Source organism: Camelus dromedarius, chromosome 15, assembly GCF_036321535.1.
Source record: "Camelus dromedarius isolate mCamDro1 chromosome 15, mCamDro1.pat, whole genome shotgun sequence".
Lineage (NCBI taxonomy): Eukaryota > Metazoa > Chordata > Mammalia > Artiodactyla > Camelidae > Camelus > Camelus dromedarius.
In genome coordinates, this window is record NC_087450.1 from 52430814 (window position 1) to 52453761 (window position 22948).

The 22948-nt window shown below is 37.8% G+C and overlaps 1 protein-coding gene across 2 annotated transcripts in view; it reads left to right on the forward strand.

Moving 5' to 3' along the window:
• Positions 1 to 175: 175 nt before the first annotated feature.
• Positions 176 to 22948, forward strand: part of SMC6 (structural maintenance of chromosomes 6) — a 68393-nt gene continuing 45620 nt past the window's right edge. Inside the window, exons 1-7 of one of the 2 annotated variants that reach the window (XM_031466607.2) lie at positions 176 to 373; positions 8152 to 8294; positions 10737 to 10854; positions 12941 to 13046; positions 18159 to 18295; positions 18932 to 18993; positions 22142 to 22222. In XM_031466607.2, the coding sequence (XP_031322467.1) occupies positions 8157 to 8294; positions 10737 to 10854; positions 12941 to 13046; positions 18159 to 18295; positions 18932 to 18993; positions 22142 to 22222 (642 nt within the window). In that variant the 5' untranslated portion in view covers positions 176 to 373; positions 8152 to 8156. Of the gene's footprint in view, positions 374 to 5449; positions 5594 to 8151; positions 8295 to 10736; positions 10855 to 12940; positions 13047 to 18158; positions 18296 to 18931; positions 18994 to 22141; positions 22223 to 22948 lie in introns of those variants that run through there. The other variant, XM_064494717.1, reaches the window with a different exon arrangement.

A 22948-nucleotide genomic window follows, 5' to 3' on the forward strand; every position in this document is an offset into this window, starting at 1 on the left:
TCACTTAGGCAAATCACCCGCCTCCCACCTCCGCGTCCTGCAGTCGCCAAGCACGGAGCTCCTGCCCGCTTCCCCCATCCGCCCAGGAGCACTTCCGGCCCCTCCTTTTAGACGCCAGTGGCGCGAAAACTCCAAACGGCGCACGCGCGGGCGGAGTCCCGGCGGGAGGGGGGGCGGGGCGCAGGCGCGGAGCGTCCCGCGGTGGGAGCCGGAGCGACGGGGCTCCTGTCTTCTCCCGCGGCGGGCGTACGGTTCCCGGCGGGCCAACGGCGGCCGGCCGAGGCCGAGGCGCCCCTACAGTGGCTTTAACGTCTGGTTGCACCGCGACAGCCCCGCGGATCGGGTTCCTCGGGGAGACTTCGATTTGTTCGAGGTAGGGTGAGGGCGCGCGCTGTCGCTCTCCCTTGCTCCTGGTTCATCCCCCTGTCGCTGCCCCTTTGGCCGGCACCCCTCAGCTCACTTGGAGGCGGCCGGGTCGGCGGTGCTGCGGTGGTGTCCAGGCTGCCCCTGCGGCCCGGGCGGGCCAGCCGGGATCTTCGCGCCCTCTCCGCAGGCGGCACAGGTCCCCTCAGCCTCCAGAAACTTGCCCGTGTCCGCTGGGCCCCTCCCTCGGGCGGCTCTGGCCGCGAGGCTTGCAAATCCCAGCTCGGGCTGCGGGACCCGGCGCCCGGCCCCAGACGGCCCTTTGGCTGTGACGAGTGGCTTTGAGGGGGATAAGGGAAAAAGGTGGAGGTTGCGTTCGGATCACCAATCTGGTGCTACTACACAAGTAGCAACTTAAGTATGTTTAAGAGATATATGTAAATATCACTTAAATTGGATTTGTTGTTAAATCCTAATTTCATGAAAATGCAAACTGTATTATCTAGAAAAATTAAATTGTGGTGTTTGGAGGTTTTATGATGGCATTTCTTTTCCCTCATTTTCCTGTGGAAACGAACTGGAAAAGAATCACTATTGGAAATTGCGGAACCACAGGACTCAGGGTAGAGAAAGAGCTGGAGGACCAATAGGGCTGGAGGTGGTACTGTGGTAATTCCTAGAAGGAGCAACAATTTAGTGTTTATACCCTGAAGACAGAATTTATGTGAGCGACTACTACGCTGTATATTTCATGAGTTGGAGAGTAAAAGAAAGTGTTTTAAAGAGAAGTTGTTCCGAAAGGTATATTCAAAAGAGAAAAAGTCCACATTCCCTGACTTAGACGGCTGCTGTATAATCTTTTAAAATATTGGGTAGCTTATGCACTGGCCTGTGTGGGTGGGGAGGGAGCATATTAGAACTTATACTTAGATTTGCTTTATCTCATTCTATTACTGTGTGAAATATGCAGGGTAATAATTTCCTGTGGGGATGTGTATTTACAAGCTTTTTTTTTTCTTGAATGGTGTAAGTAGAAAAAAGTTTGGAGATTACTAGAATATTGCCTAAAAACATGTTTTTGTGTAAGACAGAACCAGTGTTGTGTGACCATGGGCAAGTTTACGGTAACACCTCTGTAGAGTTCAGTTCCTGTTCTGTAATTTGAGAAAATAACGTAGTACCTAACGCACAGGATTCTTAAATGTGTTGGGGCAGGGGTCCGGGTAGAGAGAGAGAATTTCAGTTTTATGTATGTGTCCATCTATAATTAGTATAAAGTATTAGAATTGAGTCTGGTAGAAAGTCAGCACAAATGACATGTTAAAGTGGTTACAGTGAAAAACAAGTTTTATTCCCGAAAGTTTGTTTTACTGAATATATTTTACTGGGTGCCTGGATATAGAATTTTGTATAGATACAATTTTGACTATCATTTTTAGACCTAAGTTAGGAAAATTAATCAAAGCTGTACTTGGCTTACTTTCAGGAATTAATAAATAACTCAAACTTTTACCGTAATGGTATGCTTTGTATGTAAGACATAATTAAACCTCAGAGTTACACACACACCCACACACACATTCACTCACTCGTAAGTCCAGAAAACTGAGGGTCAAGGGTAGACACTTACATTAATGTTAGTGTTTTTGATTCACTAGTTAATAAGATACATCCTTCTCACTCAACATACTTTCCCTGGTAAACAAATTCGGAATAGTTTCTGTGGCTTTCTTAGCTCCACTCCCAAATCCACCTCTAATGCAGAGTATGTTTTACTGCCCACCAGCCTGTCTTAGTATCCTAGGAACACTTCAAGCCCAGTGTTTTCAAGCAAAATGTGTTATTTATCCTCTCTCCTTGCCAAACCTGGTCAGTGTACGGATAATGGCATTTAGCATTTAAGAGTGAAGGCTGTTTCTGAAAATTAAACACAAAATGAAATTTTATAAAGTAAGCCCAAAGTTTTAATTAGAGGGACAAGTTACATAAGAATTCTTTTTGTAGTTTTATATATTAACAAAGGGTAGACAAGAAGATGAGCAGATTAATGGCCAGTTTCACTGTCTATACATAGTCAAACTTGGCTAAACTCAGTTTATGCCGGGAGGAACTTGGGCATTAAAGAGAAGTGACTTTGGGCTTTGACAAACCTGAGTTTGCATCCAGGCTCTGTTAAAAGTTATAGCTACGTAAGTCTGGGTGTCTGTTAGTTGAGTCTCAATATCCCCTTTTGTAAAATAAGGACAATATTTATCTCCTAAGGGTGTTGAGGATTAAAGAAAAGGTTTGTACTTCTTAATCCCTTTCACTTATTTCACCTTCCCCCTCCTCTCCTCTCTGGCAGCTATCCATTTGTTCTTTGTCTGTGAGTTTGTTTTCATGTGTTTTGTTTGTTTTCATGTGTTTTGTTTCTCTTGTAGATTCCACATATAAGTGAGGTCATATGGGTATTTGCCTTTCTCTGACTTATTTCTGTTAGCATAATACCCTCTAGATTCATCCATGTTGTTGCAAATGGCGAGATTTCATTTTTAACAGCTACATGGTATTTGTGTGTGTGTGTGTGTGAGACATCTTCTTTATCCATTATCTGCTGATGGACACTTAGGTTACTTCCACATCTTGGCTATTGTAAATAATGCTGCAGTGAACATTGGTATGCCTGCCACTGCTTTTGTTCAGCACCCCTTATCCTTTAGAGACAGGTCTCTTTTGCCCTGGTTCTCACTCACTCTGCCTCATCTGTCATCTGTATTGAGACCACAGGGATTTTTTAAAAACACGAAATGCATGTTCAAATTTTATCTGAAGTGCTATGCTTAGTACTTTCCAGTTTTGCTCATCTGTAATTGTTTGATTGCATAGACTAATGACTTTTTCACTTATTTATATTACTATCTATTGCATCTCATATGATTTCATGATATATTTCAAGCAGTGTGCTTAATTAATTCAGTGTGTTAAAAATTAGGTTGTTTAGTGTAGAATGAATATGTCCGTGGTGGTAGGAGGAGTGGAACTGGGGATGATGTAAACAGCCCATGGCATATACACAAGCAACAGCAATTTGCCTTTTTTAACTACTATTTTCTGTTGGTAATTGCGGTTCTCTTATGTCTGTTCTCACTGCTGGTAGCCCCTACATTGATATTAATGGGAAGTATGAATTATTAGGTACTCAAAGTAAAATTTACAATTTAGAAATTTATAATCCTGTTAAAATTCTTTTGGTTGCTATCAAATTTCCTATGTATATATTTGCTGTAATTAACCCTTGGTTATTGGTTTTTCTTCTTGAACTTATTTTTATTGATAATTTGCGTATTTGTTACTGTTCCTGCTCTAATGGAATTTGCTTTCTGTGAGAGAGAAATATGTTCCTTAATTCTGATTTTTTATTGTAAATAAACAAATATTAAAGACTATAGGGAGCTTTATGGATGTATTGAAAATTCCAGAGGAGCTTCTTCCCCCCCTTTTTTATGTAATACAGAATATTTAAAAGAATTTTTCTTTGCATCTATTTATATGTCTCTTTAGCTTATTGGAAGCAATTTTACTGTTTTAACCTGTATTTAACTCTCAGGACAGTCATATGTGTTTTTAAAAATCCATTATCATTAAATTACAGAGTGATTCCCTTTTTAAAAGGTAGGATCCTTCTGTGTCTGTTAGATGCAGGTTACTATGGCAACCTAACAGCAAACTGCAAACCCCAGGCCAAGCACAGCAAATAAAAAACATCGTCGTCATGTAGCACCGTCTTCTGTGTGGTATAGAATCTCACATTCATTGTGAAAAGCTAATCAGCTAATCACATATACCTTCGTGCCTCTTCTTACCCCCAATTTTATTTGAAAAAGTACCATTTTCTAATGGGAAAATACTAAAATCAATCAGCTGATGTTTGAGTGTCTGCTAACTGCAAGATCATCTATTAAGCATTAATAAAAGCAGTGTCTAAAAGGTTATTTAATATTGGGAAAACCAAGAAGTAATGCTTCATCTTTGCTCTTCTATAATAAATAAATGTCTGTAATTGAGAAAAGAACAGCGGTAAGAGTGGGAAAGAAGGAGGTGTGGGGAAAATAATGGCCTGGTAGTATTCTAGGGAATTGAAATTAGCAACAAGCTGAAACCAATATGCATTAATTCTTGCTGCTATTAAATAATTTGAGAATTATGTTTGATTTTCAAGTTCTAAATTAAGAGATTCAAAATAAGCATTAAGGTATTTGTTAAAAAAAGATACTGAATGTTATGTAATTGTGACTATAACGCTAATACTGTCTCAAAAAAGCATTTGTTTAGGTTAAATGTCCTTCGGACGTTAACTAATAAACTCTTTAAATGGTGTTTGATTTATCATGATAAATTAGGTTCCTTGTTGCCTTCAGAATAGGATAAAGTCAAAGTTTTTTAATGTTGTTTACAACAATTCTTATTAGACTTTAATGTGCTTGTGAGTCACCCGAGACCTTGTTAAAATGAAGATTCAGATTCACTTGGTTTAAATTGAGGCCTGAAATTCTGGATGTCTAACAGGTTCCTAGGAGATGTGACTGCTACTTGCTGGTCCTTGGACCACACTCTGTATATCACGTCTACCAGTCATTCTGTGGCTGGCCTCTTTGCTGCCCTACCTTTATTATTTGCTACCTCTACCTTATAATGTATAACACAGTATCATGGACATGCTTATAGTACTTCCTACAGTAGCAGTTTGCCAAGTGGGGTCCAGGGATCCATGAGACTCTTTCAAAGCATCTACAAGATCAAAATTGTTTTCATAAAAATACTAAAATGTTATTTGCGTTTTCCACATTCATTCACTTATGACTGTACAGTGGAGTTTGCCAGAGGTTACAAGACGTGTGATGATACCATTGCTATGACAACTGATGGTATGTGTACTTGTGTGTTGCTTGTTTTAATGTTTTTCAGTCTTATTTATAATATGGTAAAATTTAAAAACAAACGCTCTTTGAGGTCTTTTGTACTTTTTAAGACAACCACATCCTTTGGAAACTGCTGCCCTAGAGTTTTTTAGTCCTTATGCACAGAGACTCACATCTAGAACTTTACCAGAGCTCTTTCTGTAGCTCACGATGACAGTTGGGCTGGGGTGGGAGTTTCAGCTCCCCATGTGGACACTGCAGTGGGGTGGCCTCCACACGTCTCCGGGCAGTGGTACAAGGCCTCTTCTGACACCATCCAAGGGGAAGTAGGAGTAAGTAGCATCCTGTCACCCCCTGTTGGGGGTGGGCATCTGAGTTCTCTCAGTGGTCTCCAAGTGATGCCACAATCATGGCTCCCTACTTGGCCTGCACAGCCTTCTCTGACACCAGCCCAGTTGGGATGTTGATATTCCTCCTTCTGGCGTCTCCAGGGTGGAGGTCCAGGCTACCACTTGGCCTTTGCTGACACTGGGTAGAAAGAGGAAGGACTGCAGTTTTTTCAGTGGTATTTGACTAGAGGAGAGTGATTCTTATCTAGTTTTCTGTCTTGTTCTGCTCCCCTTTTCCTGTTGTTTGTCTAGAGAGAGCAAACTTTTTTAGGCCTTCTTGTTTTTCCCCTTCACTTGTTGGTGTTTCCCCAGTTGCTGGCTTCTCCAAGTCTGGGATAGTTGAAGCAAAACAAAACTCAGGGAACCACCATGGTGTCATTCCTGGGTTTGTGAAGTCCCTAGCCAATCTACTTCCTTCTCTTTCAGAGTCATCTTTATGCTTGTTTTATAGTATGTATGATTTTCATGGTTTTTAGTTTTAATAAGCAGGAGGAATAAGGAAAAGTACATCTATTCTATCTTCTTAGAAATCTTTGTGTGCTTTTTTAGCTTGCACTTTGGGTAAAGAATTATAGACTGAACTCTGGCCCCACTGCTTATCTCTTATATTTGGTTGTATAAAAATATATGAGTAAGCATTAAAATATTCTCATTAAAGAAAAACTAGATTTGATAAACTCAAATAATTACTTTGGGGAGGAAAAATTTAAATTTAAATAGAGTTCACATGAAAGGAGTCATGACGATACATGAGGATTTTACAAAACAAGGTAATATCGTGTAGTAAATTTGAGACTTTAAATTATCGATGTTTTGGAAAATAAAATTACAGCAAAAATGTTCTAGGAAGGTACAGTGAACCTGTAAAAACCAGTATACAAGAAAGAAATTGATGATTTTATAAAATTAAAATAGTCTCCGTTATCTAATAGCTTTAAGCTTTGTTCTTTCTCACTTTAAAAAATCATTTAAATGTCATTCATGCCGTGGTAGTCATTTCACAGCATTAAAAAGATGGGGAAACTACCCAGTTTAGTTAGTGAAGCATGCATTGTCATAATAAAACCTGACAAAGATAGTTGCCCAAAACAATTCCAACAAAATATGTATAGATTTTTTTTATATTTCTTTAAAATTGGTCCTGTCAGTATAAGTTTGGAAAGCAGTGGATAAAACTTAAACACCGTATGAAGTCTCTTTCTCCCTGCCCCCCTTCTCTCTTGCATTCCTTCTCTAGAGTCCCTGTTTTCCTGTTTGCATACATCTGCTTCCTACTGGCTTTGTAACACCACTCCACTAGCCTCTCAGCGCACACGGACACTTAAGACTGGCTTTCTTGCCCTGCATGTACAGTGTCAAATGGAGCTATTATCTCTTCTAGTGAGGCCTGACCAGAGTCTTTCAGTCCAAGTTCATGAGAGAGAAAATCTCATTGAATCCACTGCTGCCCAGGTGTCTGGTACAAACAAGGCTGCTATGGTGTAATACTAGGGGCACCTAAATGGGTTGAGACTAAAATTATTTTTTCATATTCTTATATCTTAGGAATTTTTGATTACCTGCGCCATGGATTTTTCTTTCCAGTTATTCAACAAGCAATTATTAGGTACCTACCATTTTAGATCTTTAATTGTATTTTAAAGAGAAAAGGCAACATTTGGAGTAGTCATAGCATTCAGTTTCAATCAAAGACCATCAGCTTTGACTTGGGATGCAACATTCATATGTTCAGAAAATCTTGCATGATTTTAAATACTGATTTTCCAGGTATAAATTTTCTAGTATATTGGTTAAAAAAAATAGACAATCAGCGTGGACTATTTCTTTGGCGAACAGTTAAGGGACACTGGTGGTACTAGGCAACACTGCTTCAAATATACTTCTTTGGGAAAATAATTAATAGAAGTTTTATGTGATTCCCTGTTACCTTATAATTTGTAAAAATTGGATGATTGCTCTGGAATAATTTCAGAAGGCATTATGTCATCTCTATTAACAAATCTAGGATACTAGAAACCACAGTTTCACAAATAGAATCTGTCACCTTTTGAGAGTTTAGGAGTTAAAACACTTACATAGGCCCATATCAATAAAATCTTGGCCGTGAATCACTCTGAAGTAAAATCAACTAGTGTGGCATATACAGATGATTTCTTTTTTTAACAGCACAAATTTATAATCTTATACTTCTGTAGGGTAGAAGTCTGGCATGTCTGCCTAGGCTAAAATCAAGGTAGCAGTAGGGCTGTGTTCCTTTCTGGAAGTGCTTGAGTGTCGGTGTCCTTGACTTTCCAGCCTTTGGTGACCACCTGCGTTCTTTGTCTCATGGCCCCCTTCCTCCATACAGATTATATTTTTACTTTTTTTTAAGGTAAAAATGAATGGACGTAATACTAAAACTTAAGCTCCGTCTGATTTATGTTATTAAGTTTAATGTATGTGGAGCAATCAGACTGATGCTGTATTCGATTTACTTCAGTGTCACTCTAATATTTATCTAGACCTGATGGCCAAAAGAAAGGAAGAAAATTTCTTCTCTCCTGAAAATGCCAAAAGACCAAGACAAGAAGAGTTGGATGATTTTGATAAAGACGGTGATGAAGATGAATGTACAGTTTCTTTCACTAATGGTACCTCTACTTTGGTGAGTACAAAGCTACAAAATTATGTCTTTTGATTGGCATGTTTCTTGTATCTAATTTATATGTCATATTCTTAATAATTCAGTATCAGAAACCAGGTCTCTGGCTGCAGAGGAAAAGTAATGTGATTTTTTTAAAAGCTGAGGTAAAATAACTTGACTAATTTTGAAGTTTATGTTGATTATTGGAAAAAATTATTAGAGAAAACAGTGAAACAAATAGCTGATTCTTTGGGAAAATATCAACAAAATTGACAGACCTCTAGAAAGATTGGCAAAGAGGAAAAAAGAGGGAAGACACACATTACCAGTATCAGGAATGAAACAGTGGGTATGACCACAGACCCGGCAAACATCAGAGAGGTAATAGGGGAATACTGTTATCAACTCTACACACACAGATTTGACAGCTTAGATGGAGTGGACCAATTCCTGAAAGGCACAAACTACACAGTTCATTCAATATGAAATAGATCATTTGAATCACTCTGTAACTATTAAGGAAATTTAATTCATCATTTAAATCACCCCCCTGCCAAAAGATATCTTTGGTCCCCATTAGTTTGACTGGTCAGATTAGGTTTCTGCAAAGAATTCTTAGACTTGACACCAAACATACAAACCATAACATGAAAAATTGATAAATTGGACCTCATCAAAATTAAAATCAAAAACTTTCTTCTGCAAAAGACCCTGTTATGAGGATAGAAAATCGAGCTATAGACTAGGAGAAAATATTTGCATATCACATAGCCAACAAAGTACTAGTATTTTGTTTATATAAAGAACTCTCAAAATTCAACTTTTGAATTCAGTCAAAAGCAAATAATCCAATTTGAAAATGGGCAGAAGACAATAAAGAGACATATCAGTGAAGTGGAGGATATACAGATGCAAATAGCGCATGACATAATATTCAATATCATTTGTCATCAGGGAAATGCAAATTAAGACCATAATACGGTGTCACTACACATCCATCAGAATGACTAAAATAAAAAACAAAAACAAGAAACAGTAACAACACAAATGCTGGCAAGGATGCAGAAAAACTGGATCATTCATATATTGGTAGTGGGATTGTAAAGTGTTACAGCCACGCTGGGAAATAGTTTGGCAGTTTCTTTTAAGAAATTAAGCATGTAACTACCTATCATATAACCCAGCGTCTGTCCCAAAGAAAAGATTTATCTTCACACAAAAACCTATGCCTGAATGTTCATAGCAGCTTTATTTGTAATAGTCAAAAACTGAAACAAGCCAGATGTCATTCAGTGAGTCAGTGGTTAAGCATGCTGTGGTACATCTATACCCGGAAATACTACTTAGCGATACAAAGCCATGAACTACTGACACAGGCAACGTGGACAATTATCCTGAGTGGGGAAAAAAAGCCAATCTCAAAAGGTTACATTCCTTATGATTCCATTTATGTAACATTCTTGAAATGACAGTGTTTTAGGAATGGAGAACAGATTAGTGAGCTGGGGTTAAGCAGGGGGTGGATTGGGTGGGATGTGGATGTGGCTGTAAAAGGGACAACCTGAGGGATACTTGTGGTGATGGAAATTTTCTCTGTCTTCACTGAATTGATATGAGTAATCTGGTTGTGATATTGTGCTCTAGTTTTCAAGATGTTACCGTGGGGAGAAGCTGGGTAAAGGATTCACAGGATCTCTCTGTATTATTTCTTACAACTGCATCTGAGTCTTCAATTAAATCAAAATGTGCTTTTAAAAAGTTTTCAACCATGATTTCCAGTATTCTTTTCATACAAGAATATAAATGTTTTGTTCTTTTTAATAAGTTGGTGTCTAGTAGAAGGGAGCCAGGGACTTTTTAAAATAAACTATTAAGAAAGCTGGAGACATTATAAGTGTTCTTCAGAAAAATCTGGAAACTTTGGTAAAATATGGTTGGTTTATTTTCATATTTCTAACTACAAAGTGTGACCACTGTGTGCCAAACTCTTGGTTAGAACATTTATAAAACTTTTCTAATCACTGCATTTGCAATATGGAAATTATATCCCCTTCCCCCAGGGGATACATTTAGCATGTTTGGATATATTTTTGGTTGTCACAACTGGGGCAGGGGAAGGGTAGGTGTGCTACTGTCATCTGGTAGGTAGAGGCTAGGGATGCTGTTAAACATCCCGCAATGCACAAGAGAGCCTCTCTAACAAAAAATGATCTGACTCAAAATGTTAGTATTGTCCATATTAGGAAACCTTGTGATGCGTGTATTCGATCCTTTAAGGATTACTCATATAAAGTCTCCAGTTAATTTCATTTACTCTCTGATTGAAATTAACATTTAAAGTTATATTTTCTGTAACTTTTTTCATTGATAGCACTGCTCATTTTTCTCCTGCCAGCCAGTGATTGGGTGATTTTTGTGCATGAATTAGATTAATTGTTTTCTCTCATTGTTTTTTATTAATAGACTGCAGCAGAAGTTGGAATAATTGAGAGTATTCAGCTAAGAAACTTCATGTGTCATTCAATGCTTGGACCCTTTAAATTTGGTTCTAATGTCAACTTTGTTGTTGGCAATAATGGAAGTAAGTGCTTTTGCCCTCTTCCTTACTTGACTTTGAGCAGTACATTGGGACGATAATGCATTAATGTTTAAAAATAGGCGGCCATTAGTGCTGATAAATCTAAGTTTTAGACCTCTGACTTGTGATCATGAATTATTTCAGTATTTGCTGCCAGTCTATGCTTTAAGAAAATAATGAGGTAACTCTAGGTTTATTATGCTATAGGCATAAACATTCCTTGCTTATTCTTTTGAATCTATGTACCTTAGAATTCATACTGTAGAAGAGAGGGCAAGCGATCCTCGTTGCAAGTGAAACAATACTGTGTCTTATTTCTGTTAAGTGTTGTAACAGAGCATGAATAAGGTGCCATGGGGATCCAAACATGAAGGAAACTAATTCTCAACTGTTGTGGCCAATGAAAGCTTTAAGAGGAGTGGGTATTTGTGGTGATACTTGAATGAAATTAAAGATTCTTTAGATCTTATTGGGGAAGAAGAAGCTGAGATGTTCCAGGTAAAGACTGCGCATCAGCAAAGGTTGGGAGACGTAGAACCAGATGTGTATGGAGAGAGGGGAACAAGCTTAGATGGTTTTATCGTATCATACGTGGTAGGGATGGGCAGAGGCTGACACGGGAGAATCGTATTGTAGGTGATATTGTTGAGGATTTTGAATGCCGTGATAAATATTTTGAGGTTTCGTTCAGAAGTCAGTGGGGAACCAGTTAAAATTTCAGCGTATAGAGATGACGTGGTCAAGATCTGTGAAACAAACTGGCACTTTGTAGAGAGTGGGTTAGAAGAGGGAAGACATAGGAGTTGGACCAGTTAGGCAGCGTTGTGATAGACCCGCCAGGTGTGAGGTGTTGATGCTTGATTGAGCCAGTACAGAAGGAGAAGAGGCCTGCCGGAGCCCACGGCTGGTGACAGTTCCAGAACGTGGAACTGGTGCATGGAGCTCCACGGTCAGCTTAGTTGTTGTTCTTTCTTTTCGCTACTCTGTTGGGTCAAGAGGAGTGTTTTCAGGAGAGAATGGACAAAGGGACCACTGCTATGGGGTCAAAGGAGACAAGAAGTAAAGACAGACTGGTGGGTTCTGCAGTTAGATCTTTTTTCTTTTTTAACTTTTGAAACAGTGATTTATTAATATAATGCAAGTAGTGGAGGCAGTGAATTTAGAATTGAAAAAAAAAGGACAGAGTTAGGATAGGGCTTGAAAGGCATTCCGGGAACTAAGTTGGGTTAACCAGTGTCTACTTCCGTTAATTTGGGGTATATTGTGGAAGATGATGGGCTGATAAGAGTTGATTGAATTGGTTGATCATACTGTTGAGAAAATAGTTACCATATTCTGGGTAATTGTTACAGATTTTGGAATTTTATTTGTGATGTTTTATGTCTGTTAGGGTGAAAAAAAAGTATACTTTTCAAAGAGCTAGCAAATGAATAATGTTCACATTAGGAATAATTGTCAAAATATTACATAAAAAATCTCTATATTACTTATTATTTTTTCATATTTAAGTTCATTCATTCAATAGATATGCAGGTGCCTATTATGGGCTGATATTGGAGATAAAGCATTGAAACAGACAACAGTCCTGTCCCTATGGAGCTTGCATTCAAGGGTTCAGAATAGTTTCTGACTTCTGAGAATTTATGGAGAAAGTAAATTTTAATTGAATTAGAATGTAATAAAAAAATTAGATGAGTTAACTGTATATGGGTAATTAGGAAGATAAGTTCATGTAATAGGCTGATGGGCCAGGATGGTACAATGAGAGTTTCAGGTTGAAAGGGCATCGACCATGTTTTCCATTTCCTTATTAGTGGCAAAAATTTGCTTCCTGAAATGTACTGATTTTTTTCTAATAGCAGCAGCTGAATATTTCATGATATATACAGCTTTTTGTTTGTTTTTAAGTTTGCTGCTTTGGCACTGGAAGAAAATTAAAGTATAATTATAGTATAACACTTTATTTCAGCGTTAGACTGGTTCACATTTTCATTCAGAAATTGTTTTACATCAAATTGTAGGAGTCAGCCTTTTATTCCCCCCTCTTTCTCTTTAATGAATGTGAATTCTTTAACACCTGTTTCTGTAGGTGGGAAGAGTGCAGTACTCACAGCTCTCATAGTTGGTCTTGGTGGAAAAGCCATTGCTACTAATCGAGGATCTTCTTTAAAAGGTTTTGTGAAAGATGGACAGAAGTAAGTGTTTGCTTTCTGCATGTATTCTCAGTCCTTTTGTAAGAAGCAGCTTCTTTAGATCCCAGTTCATGTAGACATTATGGGAAATGAATTGACTTCCCAGAACTGGAGCAGAGGAGTCCTGTCTTTTCCCCGGTTGTCAGCAAGGCCCACTGTTGCCCATGCATCTCTCCTGACGGAATGCTTGTCAGTTACTGCCATGTGCCTGCCCATTGACACTCCTGTTTCTGTTACCTTTCTGGAAGAACAAGCCAGAATAAGTATTTATGTACTTCTGTTTAAAGGAATATTTATAAACATTGGACTTTCCTGGCTCTTGACCCAAACACAGCTTCAGCAAGTCCACATTGATACGATGCAGGCTAAAGCAGAGTTGGTTACCACCCAAGGTGGTAACCCTAGACAGAATTTCTGCCTCCAGCTCTCTAAGATTCCAAAAAAGTATTCGACGCTGTCTCTGATTGTATATGGTTTACTCAGGCGATTCACCAGTGAGTTTGATTTGAGGACCACAAGCATAAGTCTCTTTGTGGTCCACCTTGACCCGTGGTGAATGATCATATAACATGTGACTTTATGTGTGTATTTCCTTGTTACAGCTTTGCCTTCACCTGACTATATGTTGATTGCCTGGTTTGCATCATCATAGACTTGTGGCCTTGTTCACGCTGATCCCCTTATTTTTTTCAGTTCTGCGTCAGATAACTTTGTTTCTTCTGATAACTGGGTGTCCCAGACTCTGCTCTGCCAGTTCCCAGAGTGCAGCTCCTCCCCTGCTCACTCCTCTCTCACATGCCCAGTGCCCAGAACTTCTGGAACTTGGATAATTAACAGTGTTTTCTTTTTTTTCTTTTCTTTTCTTTTTTTTTTTCCATGTAACAGGCTTTCCTTCTGTTCAGTATTATATCCATCTAACTTCCCCTATTTTCCATTTTTTTCTAAAAAGTACAACAGGGACAGGAGAGTTATCAGTCACGTTTGCAGGTTTCTTCTACATCTCAGAAACCTTTGGAATCTTAATCCTAAGCCAGGGTTCCAAGTTGGCTCAGGTGAAGGGAAGAAAAGATACACAGAAAATCATTTCCCATGCTCTGGCCTTGGAAAAGAAGTATTTGGTAACAATTCTCCAGCATATTTGCTATCTGTTCTTACCTTATTTGGGCCCTAGCCCAGCGAGGTCATCTCTCCCACAATCTCCAAACAAAATGATGTCTGAAGTCAAAAATTAGTTATTTTTTTAAACACTTTTAAGTTAATGGTCCCAACCCTGTTTCAATTCATTATTAACTATACATTTCTTAGTTGTCCGAATGGTTACTTAGTTTACCTAGCTAGATAACACATTGAACTTTCAAATACAAGCTTCAAGAAGTAATTGTTTTTTTTCTGTATCATTAAATAGTTTATGTCTCAATTAAAGATTTTTAATTTGTTTTCTATTTGGGAAGTACCTGGACCAAAGCAGAAACTTCTTTCTGAGCTGTATCCTTGGAATACCATTAAAAAAGAAAGAGAAAGGCTAGCTGGCACAAATCACCAACTTTGAAGGACATAGCTGCCTGTAGATAGAAATATTAAAATATTTTAAACAGAGTTAATAACAGTTAAAAGATTTAACCTGAGCTCAGTCTCCTTTTTACTGACCTTGTGTGAAAAAGTAGCTAAAAACAGCTTTTCCAAACCCATTACTGTTCCTTTAGTCCTCCCTTTCCTCACTTAAAACATTTGGTATCTATAAAATTTCCCTTATTTTATAGTCTCTGATTCTGTCTTTTTTACACTTTTTTACAGAATCAGCTCATTGAGCTTTTCAGTTCTATTTTGCATCTAAAAAAATGGACTATCCCGTTTTTCCTGGGAAATGTCTGTCAGTCTGACACTGCTCTGAGGTGGTCCTAAGGACTCTGTCCCTTCCCTGGCCTGAAACATTACACTCTCCATCTGAGACACTCAAGCTCTGGGCTACCTTTGTTGAGGGTTTCAACTCTCCATAGAGATGCCTGCCTAGTATGGTTAGAAGCCAGAGAGCTGTGCCTTGAGGCTCTTTCCCTGGGGCTCTGCCCATTGATATCCCCCAGGGCTTTGCAGTGGTACAGGTACAGTGAGGGGGTTCTCCGAATATGTCTCCTCCTCTCTCAGGACCGATGTCTCATGCCCCTAACTATTGAGGTTCTTCGACAGATTCAGTTCACTGTTCCCTCTCTTGGCCTTCCTAGTTCTAGTCTTGGTGGCATTGGGAGTTTTGCACTGGCCTGTTTTTGACATCGGCTGTGGCACTGGGAGTGGATTATGGAGGGATGAAAACCCATTCCCCTGCTGTACATCCCTGATTTATTTAGTCGAGGTTACAGAGCTCATTGCAGATGAGCTAGCTACCCAGAGAGGGAACAGATGAGTCACATTTTTACCTGGCTTGTCCCTTGCTCTTTGTTCTCATGGCCATCCATGTGCGATGCTGCCAGTCCCTTCTATGCAAATGTTTTCTTCCAGAGTTGAGAGAGAAGCCACATCCTCACTGTGGTGCTGCCTGTGTTGTCGTTCTGCAGGGACTCTCAGTGGTAGTCTCTCTTCTCACTCAAGGGTCTCCTGTATTTACCAACATTGAGCTCTATGGCTCTTGACCCAAATTCAGTACCAGCGACATTACTGTAGTGGGGAGACAGCAGGTAGTCCCAGCTCAGTCATCCCTGGCTCCTTCTACAGGTTTTTGAGCATTTATTGTGAGGTTTTTGTGGGTTTTTTTTTTCTGTAAGCCTTAATTTTTTTTAAATAACTTGCTTTTCTTATATTTATTAAACTCATATGGCAATAGGATACCAGTACCTCCAAAGTTCTCACAATACTAAAGATAGCTTTCAAGTGCAAGGAGTAGCTAGGAAGGAAAATAACAAAGTAGATGTTGACTAATCAAGGGAGAGGTCACTTTATTTTTAAAATGTTTTCATTAGGTACATTCCCTTAATATTAGGTAATCATAGTAGTTAGTGAAATAAAATATTTTTGCTCCACATTATAGGCCAGCTACCCTTCCCTTATCATATACTTTAGTTAATAGTTTTCAGCTTTGACTGTTCATTAGAATCAACCCAGGGAAAAATCTCATTAATTACAACTTCTCAGGAGCATATCTGTCTTAATTAGATATTTCTGATTAAACACACCCACACACCTCCTCCCACCCCAGCCACTCAGGGTAGCTTCACAAGAGGAGATTTCTCATAAAGATTCAGGGGTATATATCTTGGAATCTGCAGGGAGGAAGCATAATTGGATCTCAGCTGACCAGAACTGAGAGAGAACTCAAAACCCAGGATCTTTGGTCTCTGGGTCTTTCTTTTTTGTGTCTCTGGCTTTCTTTGTGTCTTTGTGTCTGGGCCTCTGTCTCCCTCTCCCTTCCTTAGGTCCGGTCTGTGCTGCAGCCTCCCTGGGTAGGCTGCACTTCTGTGCTGTCTCTCCTCCCTCCCCTGTGACAGGCGTGCAGGTGTATGATGTGTTTCCCCCTCATTGTCTCCAGTACATGTGCTGTTTTTTATTCTTTAAGTCTTTGTTACTCTGTGTCTTTGTGTTTAATAAGGCATTTATGTCTTAGTGTCTTAGTCTGTGGGGCTGCACGTGTAAGGAAGTGCTCTTGTGTTCTCCATATCTGACTCACGGCCAGTACCTGTGATGGTGTGTCTGTTAGTCTGTCCAGGTGGTCTCCCAAGATCTTATCTGTTTTACGCTCCTGCTTCTCTCTGCAGTGTCTGCAGACTTGGTGCCTGCTCGTCAGAGTATCATGCCCCAAATTGGTTTCTCTAGTCCCAGAGGCCTCAGAACTTTGTAGCTCCAAAGAATCACCATCTTTCCACTTGACTGTGTCTTAATTTGACCTTGTTTTTAGAAGCTTGTGATTTTGAAATAATGTTAGACTTACGAAAGTATTGCAAAGGTAGTATAGTTTCCCTTAATGTTGACATGTTCAGTAACTAAGTTGCTTTTATTCAAAGCTGTGTGCTTAACATTGGTACAATATTAGCTAAACTACAGACCTTATTTGAATTTTACTAGTTTCTCTGAATTTGAGTTTTTAAAGAAGGGAATCTGGCTCAGTTAGTCTCCACTTTCTGTATTTAGCTCAGTCCCTTGAGGGAGGGATGGCGGCTGCTGATCTGGCTGCTAAGCCCTCCTTCTGTGAGGGCACTTGCTGGCATGGAAGAGAGGACGGAGCAAGAGCTGAGCATTCTTCAGGGTGTCTAATGGGATATCAGTTTACGGTGAAGTTCATCTTGAGTATTTTTCCTTACATTTCCTGCAAATGGGAACAATTTTGAAGTATGATTACAAATACATTACAAAGTTTGTTAAATATATCATTTAAGTACCAGTGCATTAGAGAGCTTTAGCATTTTTGCAGGTAGTCATGTTAACAGAGAAAATACTGTCTGCATTTATGTTTAAGGAAATTATAAGTTTGTATTTATTAATGCCCTCCATTAACTTTTTAAAAAATTTTCTACTGAGTCTAATTTTAACAGAAGTTGGAGTAGAATTATAAAGATTGATTTTTTCCCCCTCATAATTAAAATATACATGGCTATAAAATTTTAAGATTTAGTTTACATTTCTTGATATCAAATACTTTGGCTTTTTTTATTGCCAAGTAATTGAAAAATTTAAGTTGTTTCCCTTAATTCTAATCTTCTTAGAAAATGTTATTACTTCTTGTTAATTCTTACTTCATCATTCTTAAAGCATCAGGATGACGCTTAATTGTATAATTAAAAGTAGTTAGTATAATACTGATGACACATTGCTAATAGGAAAATGTGTAACTTTTCTACATGATTTAAAACAACCAAAACTTAAATGGATTTTGTGCAAATGTAGTATTTCTGTTATGGATAGAATAGTCAATTGTTTTTTATAAAGTTTCTCTTATTCTCAGCTTTACTTGTTGGAGAGGCATGATGTCTTTACATTATTCTGTAGTAGCCTGTCAGCCATCAACTGCTGGTATAAAGCTACTTTTCAAATGAATTAGCCAGGTTACTTGGAAGTTTTGAAAATTGTAGTAGCCTGATGTTGTAATTGTCCTGTTCCTTCATGTGACTTAGCTTAACCTTACTGCTTTAGCTCAGCAGATATCTCTATAACGTTAAGGAACAGAGGAGATGATGCCTACAGAGCAAATGTGTATGGTGACTCTATAATTGTGCAACAGCACATCAGCATGGATGGAAGTCGATCTTACAAATTGAAAAGTGAAACAGGTTTGTTATGAATTTCTCATTTCATACAAATATTGGTAAATATCCAGTTAGAAAGAGTTAAGTGATTGTGCTGGTACCATTGAAAGAACACATCTCATCTTTTGAAGCTGCTTTCTTATAAGAGGGTTGTTCGGCTGCATGTATGTATATACTTAAATATAGTACACATAGTTGTTTTACCACAGGCCATTCTACAGCAGAACCATGATTAGCAGAATTTGGGTCTGTTTGAAACAGGCTAGGATACACTATTTTGATCTCACCTGCAGATCTCCGTTCACTCCTAGAGCTTCTATCACATGTGGAAAGAGAAGGTTAGCCAAAGATAGAAAAGGGCATGAAGGAGGAGGGGGTGGGTATAAAGAGTTACTGAAGAGATAGATGAGGAGGGAGAGAAGGTGTTCGGCTGTGGGAAGAAGAGAAACACTGTCACTGCACCTGTGTGCTGCTTTCTCTTCTGTACTGGTGTCATGGCTAGTGTGTCATCCTGCTTCATTCAGATGTGTGTATATTCAGTGGTACTTTCCTTGGTGACGCCGGGAAAGTGAATTAATATTTATATATAAATAATTGCTCATTTAAAAAATGTATTGTTGCCCTAGAAACAGTCTGGTCATTTTATGTTTTCATAACTAGGCGCCGTGGTTTCTACTAGGAAAGAAGAATTGATTGGAATTCTTGATCATTTTAACATACAGGTAATTGCTAAATTTGTGTTTCAGATGAATAAATACAACTGGCTACTTTTTTGTGTGATTTCATTTGTGGTGTAGAAAGAATTTAAATGGCCTCATATAAGTAAATTGACCACATGGTTGATATATATACTATATTGTTAGTAAAGTTCCTTAAAATGTCCTAATCCAGCAGGAGCCTTTAATACATAACATATCATCTTTAATTTGACAGAAACTCAAGAATGTCTGGTCTATACTAAATGTGTACAAATGTTAGTTTGTGCTAAAGTTTATATTAATAAAATGTATGTTATAAACTTTCTTTGCTTTCTGCTATCCCAGTCAGAATAGCATCTACATTTCCTAAACTCAGTTGCTAAATTTTTGTAGAAATTTATTCTAGAAAGATAAAGAAAGCATTTCTTTATGTATTTTGGAGTTATTCATCATACCTGTAGGAGACAAGGATGGAGTCTGTTCACTAAGATACTTTGACTGAATAATTGGACATAGGGCACATATAGTCCTGTAACATTAGCACTGGAATTGTTTTTGGAGGTCATCTAATCCAGACCCTTTATTTTGTAGGTGAGAAACTGGGAGCCAGAAAAAGTACATTTGCACTTAGAGTTGTCCAGGCGTGGTTACTGGTAGAGCCTGTACTGGGATGCAGGCATCCCTGTTCCGTTCTGATGCTCTGCCCATTGTATCACTCTGCCTTATTCCAGGATTAAGAACACCAAGAGCAGTCACCAAGGAAAAAGAACAGTTATGAGTCTGGGTCTCTTTCCCAGTTTGGTTTAGAACAAGTTGTCCAGAAAAACTTTCTGTAATGGTAGAAATATGCTGTATTATGGTATCTAGCTACATACAGCTCTTGAGTACCTGAAATGTGTGACTGAGAAATCAAATGCTTTATTGTATTTTATTTAATTTAAGTGTAAAATACTGCATGTAGCTAGTAGTTAGCATACTGGGCAACAGAGATTTAGAAAAATGATTAGTAAAATCTGGAGAGAAGCAGATCCAGCAAATAAATTTGAGACTAGAATGCAGGACAATTTGTTAAGCAAAATCAGGAAAAGGTAGGGTTTATGAATCATAGTTGTTGGGAGAATCTTGAAGGACATCTAGTATAGTTATCACACCCAACACTTAACCCTGTGTAGAATCTCCACCAAGTGTTCCTTCAGCAGGTACTTGAATGGATAGTGGTGAGAGAGTGACCTGTACCTGGGGCTTCTGATTCCTTCTGTAGATAACTGTATTTACTAAAAAGGTTTTATTAATGGGAAAAGTTGAATAAAGTTTCCTTCAACATGTTTATTTTCTTTTGGGATATTTGAAGATTGTTATCATAACTCCTTTAGTCCTCTTGTATGATTCAGTAAACTAAAGGTTCAAGTTCATTGATCCAAATACAGAGGTCTAGAGCTACATTTACTAGTACAGTAACCACTAACCACATAGGGATAGATATTGAGCACTCAAAATGTGGGTAGTCCAAATGGAGATGAGCTCTAGTGTGAAATACGCACTGGGTATTGAAGGCTTAATGCAAAGAAATAACTCAATTTTCACATTGATTACATATGTTAAACTGATAATATTTTAGATATATTAGGTTAAAATATGTTATTAAAATTAATTTTACCTATTTCTACATTTTTAATGTAGCTACTAGAAAATTTAATTATACATGTGGTTTGCATTATATTTTTGTTGGACAGTGCTGGTTCAGAGTAACCAGCTGGAAGGAGAGAATTTAATGTCTTTAAGGACCTGATGGTAGTTGTTCCCCATGCCTCTCCTTACCCTTTCTCTGAAGTTTACCTGTTTGTGCTTGCCTTTTGCTTGCTCCTGGGTCTCAACAGGTAAAGCTGCCAGGTTTTTAAATAATCTCTAGAGTAATATTGAAATTAGAGTCTCCATTTCAAGAGGATGTAGAAAAAGTAATCTGAACTTGGGTGAAGCTATTAATCCAAAGTTGGTAATAAACTGTCTGTCATTAAAGCTAGGGCATTGGGTCTTACTTTTAAGAAGTCAGATGCAGTGTGAAATTAAGATAGAACACAGTCCTTATAAAAAAATTATGTGGCAGTCAGAGTCTGGTCTACCTATATAATATGAAAAGTATGATATGTAGCAAGTTCTTTGTAACTGTATGTTTTTTATTACCTTAGAAGAGAAGACCCAAAATCTTACTTAAAAGAAAGGTTTAAACCAGTAGTATACTGAATAAAGTATGATCAGTATTTTACAGATGGTAAAATGAAGGAGTTAAACATTTTATTTTCATTTATACTGGTTCTACATATTCTATACCTTACAAACAAGATTATTTTCTAACATGTAAATTACCCTGTTATTAACACTAAAGATACAAATAAGTGATCCTGAATCTTTTTGAAACAAGTTGAAAAAAAAAACTTTTCAGCTGTACTTTGAACTATTTTACAATGCAGTTACTTTAACTGTAATTTGTTAGCCAAAGGTAGTTTAATTTAAGCAATGGCTTGTTTAAAATGACTCCTCCTCCAAAAGATAGAAATGACTCCAGTATTTCCATTTGTTTTATAATATCCTCATGAAGAAATAATAGGAAATAGGAAATCTGAAGAACTGCCATATGAAAAATAAACAATACTTGTCATTATAGTTCTGATTAGAAGTAACTGAGTTGGATTTTTTTGTATTTAGTTGGAGGAAGTAACTAACTTGCCTGAGGCCACATAGGCGGTTCAGACAGAGCCAGATAAGAGCCCAGGTCAGCGGACTCTCATGCTAGAGCTTTTCCAGCTCTGTTGTCTGATGGTTACCCAGTAGCAGAAGAGTGATATTCTGTACAACAGGTGAAAGAAATGAAAACTTCCTAATAAAACACTTCTTTAGAGAGTTCTTGTGTTTGTGCCCTTGTGTAATGACAGAGTATTTAATTTTGACTATAGTATTTATTTTAGTATCATGGAATTTTGAAATATTTTCTCCGTATTAAAATTTTCTAAGATTTTCCTCTTTGTATATTTACCCTCATGCACTAACCCTTGGCTAGTACTTAGCCTTCCTTATGGCACCATAGGTCACTTGCAATGTATATTTCAGTTCATTTTTCTTTCAGGCATCAAAGTGAAATATTTAAAGATAATCTTTTTTTGTTTGTTTGTTTCAGGTAGATAATCCAGTTTCTGTTTTAACACAAGAGATGAGCAAGCAGTTCTTACAGTCTAAAAACGAAGGAGACAAATACAAAGTAAGAAGCACTAAATTAAACATAAACTTAACCAAAAAGAATACATGTATAGATTAAACATACATACCCAACATTACTCTTGATCACAAAATAAATATTGCGTATTTTTTTAAGCTACTATTTAAAGTAATACTGTAGCACTAATTTAGGAAATGGTTCAAGTAAGACGGAAGCATAATTTTCTTGGTAAATCCTTGCTTTAACTTTCTGTCTTTTAATTCTGAGAGAGAGTGAATTATTCTGAGGGAAATACAATCTGAGGGAAATACAAGGGAATGATTGGCCATACTTACATAGTAATTTATAAATGTTAAATTGTTTAAAACTTTTTAAAAAGCCAACAAAATATTTGATACCACTGCAGCTTACAGTGTAACTTTTGAATGGGTTTTGGTATTTCCTGTGCTAAAAATTTACGGTAGGTTAATACCAAGGACACAGATGTTTTCTCTGTTTTCATATTTGCTTAAAGAATGGACTAACAGTGAAAATGAGCTTTCAGAATGGTATTCCATTACACCAAAAGTATTTTTTCACAGAGTTGTAAGAACTTTTGCAATGTATATATGAGCATAGTGTGTTAAGTAAATTTTGGGTTTAAAAGAAGACATGTTCTTTTGTGTTTGTGTTTACTTAAGTGTGCTTTTAATGCCTTTGTACATAATTGGTCTAAAAGTTTTTAGAGAACAAATCCTTTTTTTCAGAGTCCCGTGGACATTCACAGAG